Genomic DNA, 24900 nt, shown 5'->3' with positions numbered 1-24900 from the left:
TCCAACTGGATTGTTCTGGTTGCCTTCCAAGACCAGCTCAGTTCTTGCAACAAAGCTGTTGATTTTATTAGATTTTTTTTCCACACCAGCTCAGGCTAGTGCTGTCCGAACTAAGGTTTGTTGGATGAACTGAAGAAGCCTCCTTGGATGAGAAGCTAAACATTTGTTTCTTTGCTTAAACAGAAGTGAGTTGTGTTGATTGCAAAACTTCTCATCACTGACTCGTCCCTGTTAAGGCTCCTGTAAGGTAATTTTGTCGCCCTGATTGAGTTTGAGCGCTGACTTTACTCACAAATTTTAACCCACATTTTTTTTTTTTACTTAATTCTGGATCAGACATCACAAAGGATGCACTAAGTTCACACGCACGAAGTGAACTAAGTTTCACTTTATTCTGTCTGACAGTCCAATTGATCATTTACTCTCAATGTAATTAAAGGTTGCCAAGATGGAGTATGAATAACAAATAGAAACGCGGGTATCAAATGTACCTGAGCTGAAAAATAAATACAATCTAATCGATGAATTGGCACCATCTATATCTCTGACAAGGGGTTTTGCAGCCAATATTAAATATTAGAGCACGGAGCACAGTGTCTAGACAGATTGATTTGAAATAAAAAGGGGAAAAAAAATTAATAGTCTGCTGTACAAAAGTAAACCCTTTGTAATTGGAGTAACATTAGTACTCCTCTCAGTGGGTTGAAGAGGTAGACTGTTTTTTTCCAAAACAGGACATTGAAAGTACAAAAAGGTCGATGACAGCATTTAGTTCCTTACCCTAAGCATTATTAACCCTTTTGAGGACAGCGGTTACGACAGTGGACAGCTTATGTGATCAGGTTGGTTACAAGGGTGCATGAAATGGTTGATATACTAATCCCATCTTAATTTATCAAAAAAAAAAAAAGAAGTTATTTTCATCCTGACAGACATACATGAAGAAATTGGCGAATATTTCTGACGGACTTAAAGCATTTCTATATTCACGACATGTTTTGCTTTTTGTTCACTATTATCAAAAGTTGTGTGTAAAAATTGTAGTTGCAGTAATGTAACACTTACAATGCCATTTTGTGTGTGTGTGTGTGTGTGTGTGTGTGTGTGTGTGTGTGTGTGTTTCTGTATCCATTTTTTTTCTTCTCCTCCTCTTCTTCCTGGAACCTGAATCAATCGTACTGTCCAATTCTGGTGCTAAAGCCAAAGATAATGACACTAAATGAAAGTGGCTTTTGGATATTAACGATAATGATGGATGATATGCATAATGAATTGTAACAACGAAAGAATGTTACGGTTTCATAATGACTTATTCATTTACATATGGGACCCTTTTTTATCTTGCAAAGGAGAAAGGGAGTAACATTAAGCCAGTTCAAAAACCATGTGAACATTAATGGTAGCATAAGGTGACTTGGCTTTGTAAGTCATGTGCAATCAGGATATGGAGGCCAAGAAAAAGAACGACAAAATAACCCAAACTGAGCCAAAAAGGACTTCTGAGCCAAAATCAACAAAACTTTGTTTGGTTGGCTGAGACATTGAGATATTCAGGCGGCAGCGTAGATAGGAAATACAGGACAGTATTTATAATCCAGCAGCCTCTTCACTTATGTGGTGCACATTGTGCATAAATATTTTAAGGATATGATTTTGTTTTCTGTTATGATGAGCAATGGGGCTCTTATGAAAAATGCTGATTTGTGAAGGAGTACTCCCACACCCGATTTAAAGCATGCTGTCCTTTTAATTGCCCCAAAACTATATTACTGAAATCCCAAGATGAAATACGACCAAAGTAATTAGAAACAGACACATCTTTGTCCTGAATTTTTTTTTTTTTGTCGGATCATATATAAGTAAGTGAATACCGTATTTTCCGCACTATAAGGTGCTTCGGATTATAAGGTGATGAATGAATGGCCCATTTAAAAACTGTTTACACACAGTATATAGGGCACACCACATTATAAAGCACATAGAATAGAAGCTACATTAGTGGCTACCGTTGCGCTATGCATCCACTAGATGGTGCTATGCTAAATGGAATACAATAGAATACAGCTTTATTTATATCGAGCCGACACAACTGCTGCAGCTGTAGCAAAGCCATGAGAACTGCTCACATACACGGACACTAAACATATAAATACAAATGGAATTACAAAACAATAAATGAAAGATAAAAGTTATGGAGACAATTGATTCAACAAAAAGGCACACAAATCTCTTGGGCTCACATCCACAAGGGGTTAAATATCCTGAGAAGTCTTGCTTGTCTCCTTCTTCCTTCGTTTAGGAAAATACGGTACATTGATTTCTAATCGACATAAGCCTTTATATGACTGTGGTTCATGTGATGAGTTCTCTCTCATGAGTTCAGGATAACGCTGTATTCCGGCGCTTATTATAAGGTAGACTGTCAAACAACTCAAAATGAGTCAAGACTACATTGATAGTCATTGGTTATGATATGAAAAACTTAATGGCAAATGAATCAATGGCCAATTCTGCAGTCGAAACCACTGCAAGGCGCTCGCTCTCTTTGTCTCGCCGCCTCCAGCACAATGAGATCTGATTTCATTTCCTCCATTCATCCCGGTGCAATGTGATTGAAAGGATCATAGAGGAGACACATCTCATGACAAATGATTTTAAACACAGGAAATGATTTTGTGACGGGATTTATTCTCTCAAATCTAAATCCCAGACTTTCGACTCTTTTAACAGACGGGCTGCCAATGTTCAATAATTTTAGTTTTTCAGTCTAGTTTTGGTGACGGAGAAGAATATGAGTGTGATGCATGTATCACCACTGACTCACGCTTAATCTACCTGTCACAAAAGAAGTGTTTTGAATTATTTTTTTGAACATGTACTTTAGACTACTGTATTACTTGTATGCAATTGGTGAAGGGATAAGACGCAGTTTACCATTCGAAAAAGTTGTGTTTAAATAACAGTTAACCCTTCCATGCACCCTGTAACCTGATAACAGGTCGTAACCGTTGTGCCTCAAAGGGTTAATTGGAACAATGTTCAAAATGATCATTCAGATTTAAAATACCGTTTTTAGTGGTAAGCAAAATAGGAAGATGATTTTGAGTTGCTCTCTTTATGCGCAAAACATGTTTCGAATATGTAACAAATCATAGCTCGAAAATCAACGTCGAGGTGGAACGGTAGAGATAACCGGATTATGGCTACGTACCCTCCTACTCCGATGACCCCTTGAGTTTGGGAAAGAGGAAACAAATAGAGTCAGCTCGTTCGTCTCTTCTCACGCACTGAACGAAGCACACGCTGCAGGATCTCTTTGTAGATACGCTGGTTGATAGTCCAAGAGGAAAACACACGCACGATGCTGTCCTTCATCCATCCTATTGGCCGCCACGCGCCACTGAGGTGCTTCCATGGGTAAGACAAATCACTTCACACACTCCAACAAGCCCATCATTCAAGTGGCTCTACTGTCTGCATACGTACTGAGTCATTGCACCTATTTTCGAGCGGCAATTAAGATATGCCTCTAATTGTAATTGCCGCAATTTAGGCCGGCGCTCTGCGGCTTGAGTAAACTCACAGTCAGTCAGTGATGACATTTTATTTTAACTTTTTCAACAAATTGCTCATTAAGGTGGCTAAATCAGGCACCGTCACGTGTGGTTCATTTAAATGTCAAAATAAAGGGCAAGGAGAAGGATTTGACATATTTATCAATTTTCATTCCGACTGTCCAGCAATCGCACGGGTAGTTTCAAAACTGAGTTTTATGGCTCCGTACGTAAGTCAAGAAGTACAACACTGCCCCCTTCAGTTCATTGAAGACATCATTCTGCCGGCATGAGGGGAAGTCACACGAGGTTGCTGTTAGTGCATCTTTTCAATTGCTTATCTTGCAGCAACAAGCGCAAAAAAGAGATACACAGACCAGCCAGAACATGATGGCTATTTACATCATAAAATAATATCAGAACTGTCAGCAACACTCTACCGATACCTTTTATAACCTGTGTGGATTACAATGGAAGGAGCAAGAAATTTGGGGGAGTTTACTTACCATTTAAGCCAACCCGAAAAAATGTTTATTATCGTCGGCAACTGGTCATATTTCAAGTCCTTGTTATTGTCACTAGAATTTTTGACGCATAACCATTTGAATGATCAGGTCAGGAAAACAATGATAGCTCAAAAAGGTACACATGCTCTGAGCTCTTGGGGTCTCACCACTAATTTTACGGGTAGTGATTTTATCTCGAGGTTGTTTTATATTCCAAGACAGACACTAAAATCAATACATAAAAAAAATAAAAAAAAAAAAAGGCCCGGGGAGTTTGCATGTTCTCCCCGGGCCTGCGTTGGGTTATCTCCGGGTACTCCGGTTTCCTCCCACATTCCAAAAACATGCGTGGCAGGCTGATTGAACACTCCAAACTGTCCCGAGGTTTGAGTGTGAGGGTGGATGGTTTTTCGTCTCTGTGTGCCCTGCGATTGCCTGGCAACCAGTTCAGGGTGTCCCCAGCTTACTGCCCAAAGACGGCTGGAATAGGCTCCAGCAACCTTCCCACCCCGCGACCCTTGTGAGGATATAGCGGATCGAAAAATGGATGGATGGATGGAAATATATTCAGCATGTGCAACTTTTACACTAATGTAACCGTTGGATTAATTATGGGTTGATTAGTCATGTCTGGAAAGTGAGGCACAGTTGGCTAATGGATTATTTTCGGGTGACGATATAAAACAGTGCAATTGTTGTGTTATTGTCTTATCCAAGTTTGAACCCTTTCATGCAGCCTGTAACTTGATAACATGATTAGCTGTCCACTGTAGTCACCGCTGTCCCTGAAAGGGATATATGTTTTTTTCTGACATTTTTTTTTTCTGGTAAAGTTTGGGAAACACTCCAGGTGAGGCATTTACTTGGGTAGCACAAATACGAGGGCGGCACTGTGCTTGACCATTTCACCGCCGCGAGATGGAGAGCCGCCCAAACAGAACTCGTCCATCTGACCTTTAGGTGATTCCATGGGAACGCCTACCGCTCGGTTGCAGAGGGTTTACAGCTCACTGCCAAGTTTTTGTTTGAAAAACTCGCTGGTATTCCACTTGAACAACAATGTGAGAAAAACAAGAACATGCGGAACACGCAAGCGAGCCCTTCTGCCAAAACAACATGGCGGCGATGCAGGATGATGCATCACAGCGCGGAGTGTCTGTTTGGAAGGGTTAGACAACTGCTGACATTGGACACCATTGCCAGGCTGCATATCGTCCTTTTTTGGCGTGGGATCTTATCTTCTCGAGCAGGGAGAAGAATCTTGCCGTTATGTAATGGGAAGAGAGACCTTTACTCGATCCTCCGTTTGCAATCCCTCAAAGAAAAAGAATTTGGATTCGGCGAGAACTCGGCTCCACCTTCCAGTCTAAATCAAGGATTCCACCGAGGAGACATGTTGTTCGTCAAGCTTGCACCCGAGGTCATGGAACTCAGGGATGGAAGGAGGAGAGGGGAGATCAAGTAGAAGACACTTATGGTTAAATCTGCTTGGGACGGAGGAAATGGTCCAAACAGAGCTCAAACATAGTATTTGGAGCACGGCCTGCAAACAGACGCAATTTATGGTGTTTACGTTGACGAATTCTAAGGGGATTCAGGATATGCGTTGATAAGTGTCGACATTTTTTCACAGACGGTTTCTGAGTCCATCTGGATAGGCACATTTGCAACGTTCACACACAAAAGTAGAATCACTCGCTAAAATTAGAGCATTTTTTTTTTTTGTTCTTTTCTTTGAGTGTGGGCTCACACGGATAAAACAAGAGAGGCTGAGGGGCATTGGTATGTCCTGATTTATGATTCTCAACAGCGGCCCGGATGTCGAGTGGTTAGCGCGTTGACCTCCCAGTGCAGAGTTACCAGGTTCGATTCCAGCTCCGGCCTCCCTTGATTGAACACTCTAAATTGTCCCTAGGTGTGAGTGTGAGCGCGGATGTTTGTTCATCTCTGTGTGCCCTGCGATTGGCTGGCAACCGGTTCAGGGTGTCCCCCGCCTACTGCCCGAAAACAGCTCGGATAGGCATTTTTGAATTTTTCTCTTTGTCCACAGTCAAGATACTTTATTCTTCAACTTGTTACTCATCCTGGAAAGAGAGTCTTACAATCGACAGAAAGGCTATTTGTAACACTTGGTTACCCTATTACTCATCTTCTGTTCAAATAAATCAATAGATAACAGCTATATTTCTCTTCAGTCCTGTCGCCATTTTGACAAATGCCACAGCGATGTCGATTTTTTATTTTTTTGCACTAAAATTTTCACTTTTAGAAACAAAATGAATCACATTTTTAAAACTGTTAAATTTTATTTTATTTTTTTTAATGGACAGTTATTTTTCTTCAAAAGGACATCTGCCTCGTCCCGTTAAAAGTGGTGCTCCAGGACAAAGAAAAAAAAAATACTTTTGAAAATGTTCACGACCGAAAGCGTAGTAAAAACTAGTGCGGTCCGATTGGATTTTGTAGATTCTGATGACTAAATGATCATGTATGTGCGTATTAACTGTACTCATGGCTGGTCTTTGAATTTGCTTACTGACTTTCAATATAAAAATTGCAGTCAGGTTTCCTCTTTGAAGCGCTGTATAATTTGCTGTTGCTGTTTGCATAAACCAAACTCACTACACTTGGCACAGTAGCTCACTCCCCCCCCCCCCCCTTTCTCTGGTCTTTGGAAAAGCTGCCAAACCTCTGTATACAAAACCTCCCGTCCCCCAACGCACACTTTTCTTGATGTCGAGGCTGCCGGACCGTCTTTCTACTGGTCTCTCTCATTGTCAAACACAACTACAGCAGACCCTCGATTCTGAGTTCCATTTCGTCAGCCAACTGTCTGTCTGGGATGCTTTTAACATTGGTATGGAACCATCTGCTGCGGCCCCTGCGAACGTTGTTGACTGCTACCGGGCCATCGCTACATCCACCACACATAAACACCAGAGTGTGTGCATGTACTTTTAGCACAGGGCAACAGCTTCATATGATCCAGGGCTGCCGAGAGGGACATATTTATGCTGTTTAGAAAACTAAATGCTCAATAGGGTTTTTTTTTTTCTGGGGTTGATTTGTTGCCACATTAATATAACCGTTTCAGTGGTTTGAGTGTAACTTATACATTATAGTATTGTTTGCATCCTTGACATGTTTTTCTTCTTCCATAGTCCTGACCGTGGCATGTGTTTCTGTTTCAAGTAGACATTTCGCGCTGCTGTGCATTGCAGCTGTCGCTGTTTAAGCGTTGCTCTCTTTTGGAGGCAACAACTAAACAGTTAATAAATCAACACTATCCAAATTATCGATGTGTGCTCTCACAGAGCTGCCATTAGGAGTTGATAAACATCCAAGATACAAATTATTTGAACGCCATCTGGTCGATGAGGACAATTTGTGTCAACATCAAAGGTAAAAAAAACAAAAACAAAACACAGCAACTACTTGTGAGGGATGTGATTTTTCTTACCGTACTCTGCGAATTGGAAAAGACAAATTAGTGTCCTCTTAAGGTCCCAAAAATTAACAATGCTATACTCTTGGATACAAATTGGCATACGGGGTAATAACTCTGATTTCTTAGATGAAATGATCGCCAGGTTCTGATTTGGGGAAGTGTTGACTGAAAAAGGTCTGAAGTCATACAACCCCTAATGTGAAGGTCCGACCAATTTTGTCTGTGGTCCGGTCAAGCGTCATACCATCAAAAGATACCAATGAGCCCATTCCATTGCATGCCAACAAACACATTTGCCACATGCACTGCTAGGCTTTGGATCATTGACTGACGCTTAACAACTTCACGCTCTCTACATACATTAATTAAGCTGACCTTGACAAAACCCAACGCACAGCAGCTCTCCCGTTCTTGGAAAAGGCACTGTTAATTCTGGTACAACAAACCCTGACCTCTTCCTAATATACTGTATGATACGCACAGTCCTTGAAATGTTAGAACGCATCTAAACATCTATCAACCTTTGAACAAATAGCAACTATCTAAAAATGATCAGCATTTGTAAACGGACTTTGGAAAAGTTTTGTGAGTTGGAATCTTGGAGTACTTGGAGAAAACTCACACAAGCATTGGGATACATCCAATAATAAATATGTAGAAGCGAAAGTAATTCTGTGAATACCAATAAAATGTAATACTACCGTGTCATTCAGTATAAGGGATTTTACCGTATTTTCCGCACTATAAGGCGCTTCGGAGTGTAAGGCGCACCAATGAACGAATGGCCTATTTTAAAACTGTTTTCCTACATAGGGCACACCGCATTTTAAGGCACATAGAATAGATGCTACAGTAGTGGTTGCGGTAGCATTATCCATCCAATAGATGGAACTACCCTAAAGGGAATACAATACATTAAAATACAGCTGTATTTATATAGCGCTTTCACAACCGCTGCAGCTGTAACAAAGCGCTTTACAGATCATTTAAAATACTACGTTCAAGAAATGAGAATATTGATCCATATATAAGGCATATCGGATTATAAGGCGCAATGTCGGCATTTGAGGAAATTTAATGCTTTTATATGTGCCTTATAATGTGGAAAAAAATGGTGTTTAGGATTTTTTCCCCCCCAACAAACCTACCAATAAGTCATGAGTAATCGGATTTAATTTTCGTAATTAATGAAGTTCATACTGTTTCGATGAAAGTGGTCAGCGAGCAGCTTTTGTACAGGTTCGAATGTTTCCCAGTGTTTGCGGCCACCTGAATTAAGAACAAATGGAGCGGTTAAGAAGAATTAAGACGGTTGAGTCCTGTGTCACAGCCCTGTTAACGTCCTGAACAGTTGTTTTTATGACTTGCCGCAGGTCCCCTGCCCATGTTTGAGAGTGGCATTAGATCGATGATTTGGACAGAGCTCCTCACGGCAAAAGAAAGGAAAAGGCGAGACTGTGCCAGGTAATTTGTTCAAAGGACTTTGACTCGTGGTTGCTTATACGTGACACACTTTAGAAATCTTGAAGCAAGCAGACCGTGTGTTTATACTGGCTGTGTTGTCAGAGTCATAAGTCAGATGGGGAAATGTGATGTCATAGATACCAGTGTCAAGGGTACATGTGTTTGATTTTCAACTTCATTCCTGTGTATCACACTGGCCTTGTGTTCTGAATGCCTGTATTATGAAGCCTCAAAAATAAACAGTCGGTATTTATGTGGGTGTAACGACCGGTCACTTCATCCTGTTACAGTCCCATTGGCCGATATTTAGGTCGGTGACTAAATTCCCCTGACATATAAATGTTATAAGGCCTTAAAATGAGCTGAATTGTAAAAATTTGCCTGATGTACCTTACAAGAAATAAGGACAAGTGTGTCCACTGATATTGCCATGGAGACCAGGAACATTTTAGTCAAGTGTCTTTTATGACTTTTAATTTCTATTTACCAAAGTGTGCAATACCAAAGTGGAAAAATGAATGGTCACGCTTTCATTAAAGTCTGCAGAAGAAACCGGTGATTTGATTATTCTCGCACAACTTTGGCCCTCAGGGTTTGGACCCCATCCTGGATATGGTGCTGATGCGGTTGTTTGGCGACCAAGCAACGTAGCGCCCGGAGCTGTATGCGGTGTTGACCCAGGCACGATGTTCCTGAACGTCCATCGGCTCTGGGCTCTGTTCGCTCCCGCCTGCCTGTTTGTTTTTCCGACTGAGAGCTGCTTCCCCCCCCCCCCCCCGCAACCAGCCCTGTCATCACTCTCTGCTCAAGAAAGAATGTAAATGTTCACATGTGATGTATACTATACGAATCCAGTTGCAAGAAAAAGTATGACGTCTTAAAATACCTTCTAAGGCACAACAATAGGCAAACATTTTCGTGAGCTCGTAATACACAAGGCATGACTTCTTGCTTCTGTGGAGAAAGTTGAGATGGGGCTGATTATGTAAATGAGGAAATGCAGAAGGGCTTTGCTCACACACAGGTTTTCAGAAATAAACAGATGACAATTATGATTTGTTTGTTTGAATTTTCACCTGATGGCTGGACAACAAGGTCATTATAGTTCAACAAAAACAGAAAAGTGAAACTATATATAACTATATATTTATTTTGAATGAAAATACCGCATTTTCCACTCTAAAAGGCACACTGGATTATGAGGTGCACCTTCAATGAATGGCGTATTTTGTCATTTTTTTTTCATACATCCGGCGCACCGCATTTTAAGACGTAATCTACAATGCATCCACTAGATATGCTCAAGGAAATGCACACAGAACGATCAGATGTCAGTAAAACGTATTTTAATAAAGCAGCGACACAGTTCACTTCACAAACAGCAAGTTATAACATTGACTCGCATGACCGTACACAAGGCGCATCGGATTTTAAGGCGGGCTGTGAGCTTTTAAGAAAATGGAAGGCTTTTTTGGTGCGCCTTTTAGTGCGGAAAATACGGTACGGTACAACGATAATTTTGGCTTAAATGTCGGATTATTTTTTTTCCTTTCTCAATTTATAGCATAGATGTTCTTTTGGATTTATTTTGTTATTTCTGTGCGGCCTTACAGAAGATGGAAGGTCAAACAGTGATTTTACAATTGCTTTATTCCACAATACTTTTTTTTTTTCATCCCGCACTCCAAAAAAAAAAAACAGCATAAAAAAAAAAAACGAAAACTAAAACGAAAACTAAAACAGCATTTTCAAAAAAAAAATCAAAACAGACAAACCGAAATCGACAGCTATGATCAACCTGCTGAGCACAGACACAATTACTTATTAAGTATATTATCAGTCTACCCCTTGAAGTAAGTGCCTGAAAAATCCAAAGAAAATGCAAAAACAAACAAAATTCCTACTGATCTGCTGACATCTTGCAGTTTGAAATTGGAAGGATATCTTTTCATGATTTTGAATTCCAAATTGTAGCGCCCACTGCTGTGCCGATTCGGATTCTGGCAACGATTGATTGTTTGCTCTATTTTTTTTTTTTTTTCCCGTCACTGCTTCTGCCATTATCCATCACCATTTTTACCTCATTTTCACACCAGAGTGGCATCTCCCTCACATATTTATCCCCTCTTCATTTGAAAAATGGTGCAATTCCCTACATGCAGCAAGGCAGAGCTGCAGGCATGCGAGAACCAAACAGTTTATGCATCAACGGTACGACGTGTTTAGCCTTCCGCATAGCGCACGCCGGATCTGCTAAACATTTCCTAGATGCATTTGTAGACGGTGGTAAACACTTACAGCTGCGTGTCGGGCCAACTCCTGTTTGAACGTTGACCGCCTACGTGAGCTCACACACACACACACACACCCACACGGGGCATGTTCATGTGACCAACCCCTCTTCACTTTTACTCCACTTTCACCCCTTTAATTTATGGTTATTTGTGAATTTTACATAACATGGTCATAACAGAGAACCAGCATGTTTTGTAAGAACAGAAAGTACGCTCACGTGCTCAGTTACCCGGTGCAACGACAGCGTATAACATGGATACATACTAAGGATAGACAGCAATAAATTTTCCCTCCATGAGGAGAGTACAGTGCACTTCATGTATTTTTATTTTGGAGCATTTAACCCTTTCGGGGACAGCGGTTACGACAGCGGACAGTTTATCGCGTTATCAGGTGATGTGGGGTTTGTCGAAACTCATTCTTGGAAAGTAAACGAAATCTGGAAAGTTCACAGGATATTGAGTGGAAACTTCACAGGAATCTTCTGGTCTGCCTCTGTGCGGAACTCTTAATCATAATGATAACGACGATGATGATAATAATTTTGCATCGGAATGCGCAGGAGCTTGGATAAGAATCAGGTCCACGAACATCACCGTCATTAAAAAAACAAAACAAAAAAACAAAATCAACCGAATAAATACAACCAAGATTTTCTTCTTTCCTGACATCACATGTGACAACATCCCTGAAGGCGGGTTGATGAATTGCGTTGTCAATTATTTTTGTGCAACTTGATACATTTTTTTTTTCTCATTTTGATTTGCACAATCATAAGTTGCCATTTAACTTATGAACTTTTATTTATTCCAGAAGAGATGGAGCATTCAATTGACACTCGGAGAGAGAAACAGAATCAAAGTTTGGACGTTTCTCCAACCAGTACAATTGGGGACTTGGTGCCTTGCTCAAGACTTGAATTACTCTCGAATGACTTTTACTGTCAGTACCAATGCTTTAAAATGGACAATTTAACCTCCTGGTCGCAGGTCACGGGAGAAGACAAATAATCATTTATTCTCATATTCCCATCATCACTAAGTGGGAAGTGAACCCGCACTGCGCAGAAGTCAGGCGAGTGAACCGCTACACCATCGTGAAGTAATCAGGAAGCCAAACAGATTTTCACCCCAGAGGCTTTGTCTATTTTCCAGATGCTTTATTGTGCTTTAGATCATCCCACAGGAAAATCCAATCTATTTGATGTATGTTTTTTTTTTGTTTCTTTCTGCTCTAATCGTTGCCTTTATTTACCTTGTGAGAGGCATTATGGGGACATATGATTCTATCACAGGGGCACATATTGTCATGCTTATGGAGCTGGCAGCAATTGAATTTCAGCAGTTCCTTCATGCATCACAGTTACAATTATAGCTGGCCCACCAGGTCCTGGAGCAAAATGATCATAATTCATCTGCAGTGAGGTCTGTCACGTTCATTCTATAAAGGCCTTTACAAATTCCATCATCATGTTACTTTTATTGCTTCATAAAAATCATGCTGATGGTTTGAGTCGGGCAACAACAAATCCACTTTGTAGTATTTCTGATGAGGAAATTTGAAAATTAACTGGTGTTGCCTAACAGATTGTGTGAACCGTCTTTACTATTCATTCTTTCATGTGTCATTATACAGTACATTAAATGCAAACGATGTAGTAGCAAGAACAACTGTGGTCTTGGCTTTCGGTGTGTTCGTTTGCGTTGACTCGCCATTAATATCAGAAATCCGGCGTGATGCCCTTTTACTGTGTGACAAGGGAGGGGTCATAGCCCTCCATATATATATATATATTGCAGTTAGCCACCGGGCGTATCTGCTCCTCAAGGACCATCTTTCCCAGACAACGAGGTTAGTCCCTGGGCTTTTTCTTGATTGGCTGGTTGGAGGGGAATGGGGTGGGAGAGGCGATCTGTTCCTTCGGGATCTCCATACACATTCTTAGCTGAACTCAAACTATAGGCAGAACATGAGACAGGATAAGTCTTCATCCACAGGAAGAATGGATTATGGACATGGAGTGTTACTTTTTCGGGTTGAGTCAACTTTGAGCACCACGGGATCATTGGAATCCTTGGAAAGACATCAAGGAAGCGTGGACTGTTAATTTTGACGTCACGAAAAGCTTGTTTTACAAATATTCAACCATATCCAATGAATCCTCATTCGACACCGTGCGAATGGTCCAACCTCAAACGAAGATGCACTTGAAGGGTAAAGAGAGGCATGCTGAAGTTGCTAGGCGATGAGTGGCAGACCTAACAGAATACCATCCGAATAATGAAATCACCGTCGTTCTAAATGTAAACGCTTTTCGCTATGTCATCCCTGCTGTCGATCCTGAACAGGAAGACCTGGGCAACATTGTGGCTCTTTTTCGTCTTTATTATAATCTCCAACCATCCCGTAAGTGAAAATCTTTTAAAATAATTTTTTAAAACATTTTATTAATACAAATGTTAACTCGTTGCATCTTTTTCTACCATTGTCTCCTGTAGTGGCATGCTCAGAAACAAACATATATTCTGCATCAGTGCTTAGAATTATAAATGTGCTTGTAAGAGAAAAAAAAAAACACATTTTGAGATGAATTTGCTCTCAATTTTTTTTTAAATCAAGAAAGGGAAATGTGTACCCAGTTTTTGTTGCCAAGGGAGAATGTTGGCACTGTTTCGAAGCTGGCACTGCTTGTCTTTGGGTCACTGCGTGATCAGGGCTGCTTGTTGTTGAGTAATGAGGAAAGTCTTCATGGCACTGCCGGTGGATGAGCCATCACGTGGCCACATTTTTAATTTTTTTTTTTTTTATTCTACATGTGTCATTCTTTATTGCGCTCCATTCATTAGGTTATGGTAATCGTTCAATTTTTATAAAGGCTTAACACACATGAAACAATGAAGTAAAATACCGCCACCAGGTGGTCATTGAAAAGATAACCTAATTAGCTTTCGGTTAGCATTGCTCAGTTTATGGCAGACTCATATTGCTGCTGCGTGTTTGTTGAATTTGTCATGTCTTTTTTTTTTTAAGTGATCAAATTTTGAAGCATAGATCGTGTGCTTAAAAAAAATTATGTTCAGATACGTTTAGCTCATTTGGAAGAAAGTTCAATTACGCTAATTCAGGACGTCAGAGGTTGCTAAATTGGCTAGCAAGCACTATGCTTTCTACTCCATCAAACTACTTCACATCACAAACTAGTCACAATCTAGTACGAGCACAGAAATAATTAATTTGTTGACAAGACACACAAAAAGGATACGACATATACTGCGAACATGAATTGAACTATTCACGCAGTGTGATTATATACAAAGTCAAGTCAGTACGTGGATAGAGACGAAGCCATACAGTCATACTGGAGCCAAACACCGTTGAGAATGTGTTTAATAATCAATACAGTCTGTGTGCACCGGGACTTGTACAAGAAAGCCAGTTTCCAGTACGAGTCAAAAACGGAGCAGGCAAAAGCGATTTGGCCAAGCTGCAATGTAAGTTTATGGGCTGGTTTACAGCTTTTGAACCAAGTCAGCAATAGTTTTAATCATCTGAGTTTCTACCGATGTTAATGCACTCTTTTTTTTCATTAATGGCAGAGAAGGACATGTTGTAAACATTATATGTCGAATTTAATGTTTACAAGCGTTTTGGGATGAATTTTTGTGGTTTTTAAACGATTATTTCTTTTTAGACTGCATTCTCGCTTTGGCGGTTATCGACTACAGAGTAAATATGCAAGCTGTTCAAATAGATAGACTGTATCAATCTTCTGATCCTTCGAAGGAATAAATTGGCCCCCTGCTGTTATAACTCAAGTTGCCACTAGAGGGCTCTAAATACCAAATAATATACAGTACGCATTGACAGCAGCGCAATAGTGCATTCTCTCAAGGAAAAACGCAGACAGAATGATTTGATGATGGCGAGCACGCCTGACTCGCAGTCGAGAGGTCTTCGGTTCAATTCTCAGCTCAGGGCTTCCTGTGTGAGTTTGCGTGTTCTCCCTGCGGTTGGTGGGCTTTTCTCCACAGAGATACTCTGGCTGGCCTCCTCCCACATTCCCCAAAACATGCATGTCATTTAAAGTTAACTGAAGACTCCAAATTGAAGATTGTTATAATCGAATTTGTTTTTCTCTTTTTCTTACTCGACATGCAAGATCTCATGCTCAGTGCTTGAAAGTCTGATCGCGGAGCGCACGGACTACTGGGAGGGTTGCAATAGAACTCTCACATCAAGTGCACGCCCCAAAACTGGTAAGCTTGAGAGTCAAACTTGATTTACTGTGCATAAAATCAAAATTATACTTATTTAACCCTTTCATGCACCGTATAACCTGATAACATGATAAGCTGTCCACTGTTGTAACCCTGAAAGGGTTAATAAGAGTTTTTAATTTTCACAGATGCATGTAGCTTGGCACAGTTAGAAATGGGTTATGTGCGCCACTGTGGGTGTGAAACCAGACGATGGTTGCGTTTCCTCTCATTCCTTTTAAAATCAGTGTGTGAGAAGTGTTTAATTCAACTTTATTGGTTCCACTGTACGACCAGTATGACCTTTGTTATACCCGTGAATCATCTGAGAAACCATTGATGCCTTGCAGGAATCTACTGTAAGGGAACTTTCGACACATTTGTGTGTTGGCCCCATTCAGCTCCCGGAAATGTGTCCGTCCCCTGTCCTCCGTACTTACCATGGATCAGCATGGGTAATGTTTTTACTTTTCACAACATTTATCATGTTGAACTGAGAAAACAGATGGTACCATAATTGCAGCCAACAGTTCACCCGGCCAGTCACGGGATCACAAGTATTTAATGCCTCAAATTTTTTCGGTTGTTGAGAACTGGTCCCAAACACGGACATGAAACATATAAATACAAATGGCATTACAAAACAATAAATGAAAGACAAACGTTATGAAGACAATTCAAGAAAAAGGCATGTCTTAATTAGCAGAATCCGTTGAGATTACAATTGTTTCCTGCTCATAATCACCACGAGATGGGTTAGGAACACGAACAGGGAAATAACTCAATGGGGAATATAAAGACAAATGTGACCCCGTACATAAGGCACATCGGATTATATGGTGCACTTGAATGCTTTTAGGTGCGCCTTATAGTGCGGAAAATACGGTATTGTAAATTATAGACTGGTACAGGACAGTGTACAGAAAGACATGCAAAGATGGACAACACTCCCTTTAGACTTCAGCTCCAACATCAAAATTGTAAAAAGTGAATATTCGTCCATGGAAGTGACTGAAGCTCAATTTGCGTCCTTCACGAGCCATTGCATTTTTTCTGTCATTGTGAAGCGTGTGCTTGTGCGTTTTTTTTTTTTGTTTTTTTTTGTATTCGAACAAACAGCCTGACAAATTAATAACACATGGGCATTATAGCGCAGCTAAAACAAATCGAATGATGCACGAGGACTTTAACACCTTACAAATATCGTACATCAAAGAAAACTCCACCATAAAAGTGTTTGTCATATTTTCACGCATTGCATCGCTCCATTGACTTCATCAGCAAAACTAATCGCACATGTGAATTCCAACTAGCTGCGGACATTTCGAGGAAGGCGCACAGGGAATGCTTGGAAAATGGAAAATGGCGGCAGAAGGAAAATTCTTCAGAGCCTTGGAGGGATGACTCCGAATGTCAGGGGGAGCATTATTTTAAAGACAAGGTGAGGATCAAGTGATGTGGAATCAATGGACCGGACGTTTATATATATATATATATATATATTTTTTTTTTGAAGTCCAAGTAAAAGAAAATTAATCCGATAACCATTTTTTTCATAATTGAAACAATATGTCATATTTTAAAACAAGAAGCCATTTTCTTTTGGGGATAGCTTATATTTGAGGGTAAATAGGTTCAAATGTGTGTGTAACAATTGTTTATTAAAGAAAAAAAAAGATTCATTCTCATTTTAGAAGTTGATTATTTCTAATTGGAATCTCGTGAGGAAAAAGCATTATGGATGGATGGATAATTTGAAGCAATCGTTTTGCGAAATATATGTTACTGTTGAATTAGTTTTGGAATGTTTTCTTCTTTTTATTGACAATAAATCGATTACCCAAAAGTTGTTAGTTTATTACATGAATAATTAATTGGCATTCTGAATTATTATATGTAATTTAATGATAGTTAACGAACCAACTATTTGTTACAATAAATCAAATATAAAATGAATAAAACTAATAATGAATACATGTGTGTCTTTTTTAAAAATATTCTAATGTTTGAATAGGCCGGTATTTTTTTCATATGGAGATAAATTAATAAAAATTAAAAATTAATAAATTAATAATTTTAACTAACCACATTTAGGAGTTTTTTTTTTATTTTTATTTTATTATTATTATTATTTTAAGAAGTAGATCCAAACACTGCCCACTTATATGCACAAATTGTAGTCCAACCATTATAACCATCTTGACTCAAATTTTGAAATTAATCCATTTGGACCAACCATTTGTTTTTTCCTCAGCCTAATCACCAACCCTCCGAAAAAGTTTCATCAAATTACTTGTATCGTTGATAAAATTCGGCAAACTCAACAACCAACTCGTGCTCATCCAAACAGAACTCTGAATGGCTGATCTGGTCATTTTTCAGCCCACCGCAATACTCAAGTAATCGCGATATTAATTTCCAGTCAAAAGATGCTCCGCACTCATCGGTAACACCGAAGTCCTCCGTGAAAGCTTTTTATTCCAAATACAAGTCAAGATGATGACCCGCGTCATTGTGAGGATGCACTGTGTTCATTCTGTCTATCGTCTTGTGTATTTCTCCGACGAGGAAGAGCAAATGCTTCGGCAGACAGCCCTCCGGGTCGTCTCGATCATCGGCTATTCACTCTCTCTGGCTTCCCTCGTGTTTGCAACGCTACTCATGGGCATGTTCAGGTCAGTTTTCATGTATAACATATGCACACGTGGACTGTAAATCAAGAACACAACATTTTCAACACACGGGGACGACCATGACAGGGCCCAATGAGTCGTAGTGTGTGTAACTTACAGCTGGATACTTGCTAAACATACAGCGCCACCTAGTGGCAACAAGAAATATCCTTTTTTTTTCATCGCGCTCATTCCGTTGAAGGGAAAATTTGTCCAAAAAGCCTCAGGACCACAAGTGTCAAAGTCAAGGCCCAGGGGCCAGATCTGGCCCCTCACATCATTTTATGTGGCCCGCCATGATGTTTGCTAAAGTCTGAAGCACAATTTCAAATTGTCATATGTAATCCACAATAACAGTCATTATTCTTGACTTCTGATTTTAAAACTAGTGATCCATCAATTTGTTGTGCGCTGTGTATGTAATATGCGGACGTGATTAAACATTTATATGGTTTCCCAGAATTCATAGCGGCCCTCTGAGGTAAACTGTAACTATGACATGGCCCGCGACAAAAAAAAAAGAGTTTGACACCCCTGCTCAAGATCATGCTTTAGACATAATATTATGACTTATGGGCAGAGGAAGCGGCTTTTATAACGTCATCGCTCTCATGATTCGCTGTGACAATTAAAGCTGCCGTCTTGTTACAATTTCACACATTTGATGGGAATTCAGGCCAAAAGGCAATGACAAGTACAAGCTTATTTTTCACCACAGTGGTAGCACCATCTACTGACTGAAGGAAATGTTTTATCCTTTGTTAATCCGCTAGGAGAAAAATGTCAAACAGCTACCTCATATTTGCTCAAAAGGGTGGAGACTTCCTAAACCAGATATTTTACAAAAAAAGGCCATTTTTAACAAAGACAAAATATGTATATTTGACCAATGTGCATGAGAAGTTCTTAGTATCCAGTGTTTTAATTTTTCAAATGCATATAGAAAACATGCACAGCTCATCTACAAAAAAAATTAAATAAAATAGATACTGTGATTATTTTTTTGTAAAGCTCTCTTTTACATTAAAAAAAAAAAAAAACATCTTGATTGTATGTTTTTTTTTTTTTTTAATGGCACAAAAAAGAATTGACATAAAGCATATCCAAGTTTTGGAGGACCCGAATGTATCAACTCCACAAGCACCTCAAATGACGCTTTGAAAAGAAATGATCGATGTCGCTTGTGTACTTTTGAGATCGGTGTTGTCGTGGGGATTTTGGTAGGCAGATGGATTTCCGTTTAAATTCAGTGAATCGATAATCCGATTCCTATTTTCCCCTGAAGGGCCATTTTGTCACCTAATAGAGGTCCTGGCGAAATGCCGGCTTCCTCCGGGGACGGTTGCGAATCGTTGACCTTATTTCTAATGTGCCGTGATCAATGGACTGTGCTTTTGCTGACATTTTTATTTCTCTGGATTTTTCCTGCAGTTGACTTTCACACGGAAGCGCCGTTCTTGAGCATGTGCTTTCCGATGACATCAGGCTCACGGTGTCTTTTTATGCTACTGACACGCCACACTGGGCAGAGAACCAATCTCCATCTCATTTTCGATTGGATTTGAAAGAGGCCCTTTCTTAGCGTATCCAATTCCAATTTTGACACGTTTCTCTTGATGTTGTAATGATATCCAAACGGTGCCACTTCGTTAAAAGTAGAACATGCTTGATGTGAGGGAAGAGGCACCGAGCTACCAAGTGATTTTTTTTTCACTGTCTTTAACCATTCATTACTGTCCTCTCAATCAAAATGAACAAAACTAATGCCAGTACAGTGTGTATCTTTAGTGATTTTCCAGTTGTGTGAGAACTCTTGACTTGAGAGTTTCCCCTTACTGTGTTTTCCAGGAAGCTCCATTGTACAAGGAACTACATTCACATGAATCTGTTCGTCTCATTCATCCTGAGAGCTGTCGCGGTCATTTCGAAGGAAATCATTCTATACATCATGTATTCCAACCTACCAAAGGATGACCCTGGATGGAACTCGTATTCAAGTTCTCCGGTAGAGTCACCATGAACACATCACATGCGGTACACCGAGACCGATTTTTAGCATTTTAAACCTCTTAAAAAAAATATTTAAAAATACGACGGCGTCTGCAGCTCAGCCAAACTATGTCTTCACCACTCACCTACCGGTAAAGATTTCAGACCGTATTTTCCACACTAAAAGGCGCACTGGATTATGAGGCGCACCTCAATGGCCTATTTTGTAATTTTTTTTTAAATATATTGGACGCACCGCATTATAAGACGCAATCTACAATGCATCCACTAGAAGGAGCTATGCTCAAGGGAATGCCAAAAGAACGATCAGATGTCAGTAAAACTAATTTAATAAAGCAGCGACACAGTTCACTTAACCAACAGCAAGTTATAACGTTGACTCGTGAATGTTGAACTCTCTTGCCGCTGCTCTATTTCCCTGTTCAACTGCGTAATCCGATCACCTTAAATTTGAACTCTGCGTTGTAAGCATGTATCTAACAAGGAGCCATTTTGGGGTTGACATATTACCTACCGTAATGACCATACACAAGGCGCATCGGATTTTAAGGCGCGCTGTGAGCTTTTAAGAAAATGGAAGGCTTTTAGGTGCACCTTTTAGTGCGGAAAATACGGTATATGTCAACATCAATGCAAACGGAGAAAATAATCGCGCTTGACACACACCGCTCTACAAAATTTTAGGAACTGGTTCAGATTGTTTTGTCTTTTTTTAACGGTTATTTTGTTAATGACAAGATTTTGTTTTTCTTTTCCTCAACAGATTTCTCTGATGTGCAAATTCTCCAAAGTGGCCATGGAGTATTTTGTGGCCTGTAACTATTTCTGGCTTTTAGTGGAAGCGATTTTCCTCCACACGCTGCTCTTCACTGTGGTGTTGACCAAGCGACGCCTGTTGAAGAATTACATGCTGTTAGGATGGGGTATGTCCTTTTTTTTTTAAATTTTATGAATCAAGAAAATAACTAATGGATTTGTTCATATAATTTGCCTTTACAGTAGCTTAGCTGGGGTTTGTCCATTTTTCATTTTCATGAAACAAAAAAACAAAGAGGGACTGTTGGACTGGCTCGTATAACGCATTCAGTGTACGTTGTGTAATTTGATTTGTTGCTTTCATAGACAGCACATTGTACGCGTTGTGATGTTGTTTCCCGTTTCAAATTCAAAAAGATATGTTTCCTAGTAAAAATGCACATGACTGAAAATGTGATGACATTCTGCCGATTGAAGCGTTAACCACAATGGTGGCTTTTCAGGAATGCCGATCTTCTTTGTGACACCGTGGACGGTCGTGAAGATTTTATATGAAAACACAGAGTAAGTGCAACTCCACTTTAATTAATGAAATGAATACATTTCATCATCACTATTGACGATGTTTATTCCTAAGGTGCTGGTCAATTGTGAACCGATGGTTCTGGTGGATAATAAAGGGCCCAATCACTTTGGCAGTGCTGGTAAGTACAGCACGATGCACTCGAACCCGATTTGGAATGGTGTTGCAAAAAAAATGAATGAAAAATTTGGCTACAGCCTCCTACTTTGTAATACCGTGCCATGTGGACATGAGCCTGGATGGGCATTTTGAGGCTCCACATACAGTATGTTGTATAGTATCCATCCCTCCATCGATCCATTTTCTAATCCACTTTATCCTCACAAGGGCTGCCGGGGGTGGTGGCGCGTATCCCGGCTGTCTTCGGGCAGTAGGCAGGGTACATCGTGAACTGGTTGCCAGCCAATCGCAGGGCACACATAGACGAACAACCATCCGCGCTCATAATCACACCTTGGGATAATTTAGAGTGTTCCATTAACCTGCCATGAATGTTTTTATAATGTGGGAGGAAACCGGATTACCCGGGGAAAACCCACACAGGCACGGACGGGGAGAACATGCAAACTCCACACAGGAAGGCCGACGTGCTTACCAATTGTCCACTTTACCGCCCTCGTACAGTATCACTTTTATTGAACCATAAGAAGATAGTGACAGTCAAGGAAGAAGCGTTTTGTTTGGGTGAGAATAAATGTGAGAATGGGGATATTTTAAGAGTCTCCCTCGCCCCCATTCACTTGAAAGTCTCCGGCGCATTACTTAAATCATTTGTGTGCATTTTGTGGACAAGGATTGCAAGCGTCACTCTTTTATCCACAGATACATATGAAATTGTAAAATATAGTTAAGTACTGTTGCAAAACACAATACATCTGTACCGTATAAACTGCATTTGTACTGCTTGGTAAAGGCAAGCAATTATCCACTAAGATGTCCAATTCCATCACTTCGAACTTAATTCAAAACCTTTCATTATTAAATCACGTACAACGCAGCCACTAACAGGATGCACTGTCCAGGAGCGCGATCTGCAATATAACTCCCGCTATTTAGGATTTTAACAACCCTTTCTGTCTTGTGAGGGGTGGCTGGCAACCAGTTAAGGGTGTTCCCCACCTGCCGCCCGAAGACAGCTGGGAAAGCATACCCACTACCCTCGTAAGCGGTTTGGAAAATAGATGAATCGATGGATGTCTTGTGAGGTCTTTCACGAAAGACGCCCTTGTACTGTCCACAAAATGACTTGACCGCCACTGCACTTCTTTTAGAACGTTTGGAATTTGGTTCATGTTACATTTAATGCACGTTGCAGATCATTTTCTTCATATTCATCAAGATTCTGCTGCTGCTGCTGTCCAAGCTCAAAGCGGATCAGGTGAAATTTACCGACTACAGATACAGGTATTTCCCCAGGCAATAAACTTCAACCATTCTGAAGCACAAGACTCCTTGTTAATAACTCAGACTATTCACAAATCTGTAAATTAATTGTATCTACTTCATTCATCCTGAAGGAAATTCCTCAAAGCCACATGTATGTCACATTCATTTTTGCCTCTCGATCTCACATATGACAAAATCCAGGAGCAATGTTTGCGTATTTTTTTTCCGGGGCACTGTGCCAGATGACATTTACAAAGTCCTCATTAGGTATTGGTGTATATCTTAAGCATGGTTATGTGTTTTGATGAATTCCAGCTTAGCCAAGGCAACCCTGGTGCTGATTCCTCTGCTGGGCATCCATGAAGTCGTCTTCACTGTGCTTGTCGATGAATGCATGGAGGGAAACAGTCGCTACGCTCGGGACTTCATCAATCTCACCCTCAGCTCTTTTCAGGTCAGATTAATAATGCTAATTGCGTGCCTGGCTATGTTTGTATCATCTAATAGCGATAAGAATACACTTTTCTTTGACAGGGGTTCTTGGTTGGAGTGTTGTATTGCTTCGCGAACGGAGAGGTACGCTTTTGTGTTTTGTCCAGTCTGGACAAATAAATTGGATCTGATGTTTATGGATGGGATGCAATGTTGCGGGATCTTTCTGTAAAATTGGACCACTTTGGTCTGCTATCAGCTAGCCATCAGCTACAACCAATGTTGTGATTACAAGATGACTATTTTAGTACACTCATACTAGTCAATGGAGGTCAGTTCCACTCTCAAATTTGTTAAGAACTACACAAAAGCATGTTGACTGTGAAACAAGAGTGAAGACCTCCTCTGGGGAATCTGACGGCAAACGGTGATACACCTTGAAGCCACCAACAGGCCAATGTTGGAACAGCAGTTGGCCTTCGTGAGGGCTTAAAACAGATTACCGTAGGTCGAAAGAAACATGGGACATGCTGATAGTATGTCTCAATTTAATTTCAATTTACCGGTAATTCAAAACTATCACCCTAATATGAACAAGCAGTCAAAAAAAATTGCTGGCTGGATGTGAAGTCGCATGTCACCCACAAAACTGAGCCAACGTTCTCCTTGCCAAAGTATTTTTACCACAGCCACAAATGCCAAGATAGCGGTTAGCATCGGCTAGCTAGCCCTTTTAAAATGTACACGGGATTTCGTTTCTCGGTCCGTTCAACATAATCGTTTTGTGTTTGTCTGTGTTTAGGTGCAAGCTGAGTTGAAGAAGCGCTGGCAGATTTTCTTGTTCAACAACAATTTCCAGTTCGGGGGCTGCTTTCAGGGTGCGCCACTCAAGCACCTGTGGAAGTGCACAAAAAAGCACCGCACACGGTGCCAGCGAAGAAACTCCTGCGACGAAAGAGCGACTTCAACTTTCACCGCGCATCCACACCTGCTACAGGTGGCTCTCCGAGTGAGCGGTGGAGCCCTTGGAGAAAGCGAGAATAAATGTCAGGTGGCGAAAAGATTCGACATAACAGGTCTTGACTTTCTGACCAGGAAGAGTCTGTCGAGCAGTGATGGAGAAATTACTCTCGGAGAGACTATGGAGGAGATTTTGGAGGAGAGCGAGTTTTAAATGCACGTAGCTTCTTTATAAGAGACGATGAAGACGAAGGTCATATCAAGACTGCGGTTTAAATAATTAAAAGACACTTTCCACTACGAATGGAGGAATGTTCGACTACCCAAAAGTCAAGTGTAAAAAGCCGCTTGTACATACACGTGAACGGCACAAGACTATGTCATTAAGCAAATCACAGTTGACCATATCGTACGGTATGCACACTGCTTTTGTTGACCACTTATAAATCTCCCAACGCCAATACGTCTGGTTTAAAATGGTCCTATGAATACAATGTATTTGCTGTTTTAAATGTGAATCATGACAGATTGAGGAATTAAAAGTGTGGAGCAAATATTTCATCGACTGTCTCTTTGAA

General features: G+C 40.4%; 1 protein-coding gene across 1 annotated transcript; it reads left to right on the top strand.

The window, feature by feature from the left end:
* The first annotated feature begins 13079 nt into the window (after positions 1-13079).
* On the top strand, positions 13080-24883 carry glp2r (glucagon-like peptide 2 receptor). Its single transcript, XM_019864471.1, has 13 exons — positions 13080-13673; positions 15427-15523; positions 15874-15978; positions 16837-16964; positions 18092-18198; positions 20044-20200; positions 20969-21128; positions 21465-21525; positions 21599-21665; positions 22860-22948; positions 23246-23384; positions 23465-23506; positions 24165-24883. The coding sequence occupies exons 1-13, from the start codon at positions 13587-13589 to the stop codon at positions 24534-24536; spliced, it is 1611 nt and encodes a 536-aa protein (XP_019720030.1). The 5' UTR covers positions 13080-13586; the 3' UTR covers positions 24537-24883.
* The last annotated feature ends 17 nt before the right edge of the window (positions 24884-24900 follow it).

The sequence above is a fragment of the Hippocampus comes genome, unplaced genomic scaffold (genome assembly GCF_001891065.2).
Source record: "Hippocampus comes isolate QL1 unplaced genomic scaffold, H_comes_QL1_v1.1 scaffold267, whole genome shotgun sequence".
NCBI lineage: Eukaryota > Metazoa > Chordata > Actinopteri > Syngnathiformes > Syngnathidae > Hippocampus > Hippocampus comes.
Note: the sequence above shows the minus strand (reverse complement) of the source record. Positions and strands in the feature narration are given on the sequence as shown.

Bases quoted from the DNA above. Each gene is read 5' to 3' on its own strand.
- glp2r (XM_019864471.1), top strand. From the start codon at position 13,587: ATGTCATCCCTGCTGTCGATCCTGAACAGGAAGACCTGGGCAACATTG. The intron at 18,199-20,043 runs GTCAGTTTTCAT...TGTGTTTTCCAG, and splicing joins CTACTCATGGGCATGTTCAG to GAAGCTCCATTGTACAAGGA. The intron at 22,949-23,245 runs GTATTTCCCCAG...GATGAATTCCAG, and splicing joins TTTACCGACTACAGATACAG to CTTAGCCAAGGCAACCCTGG.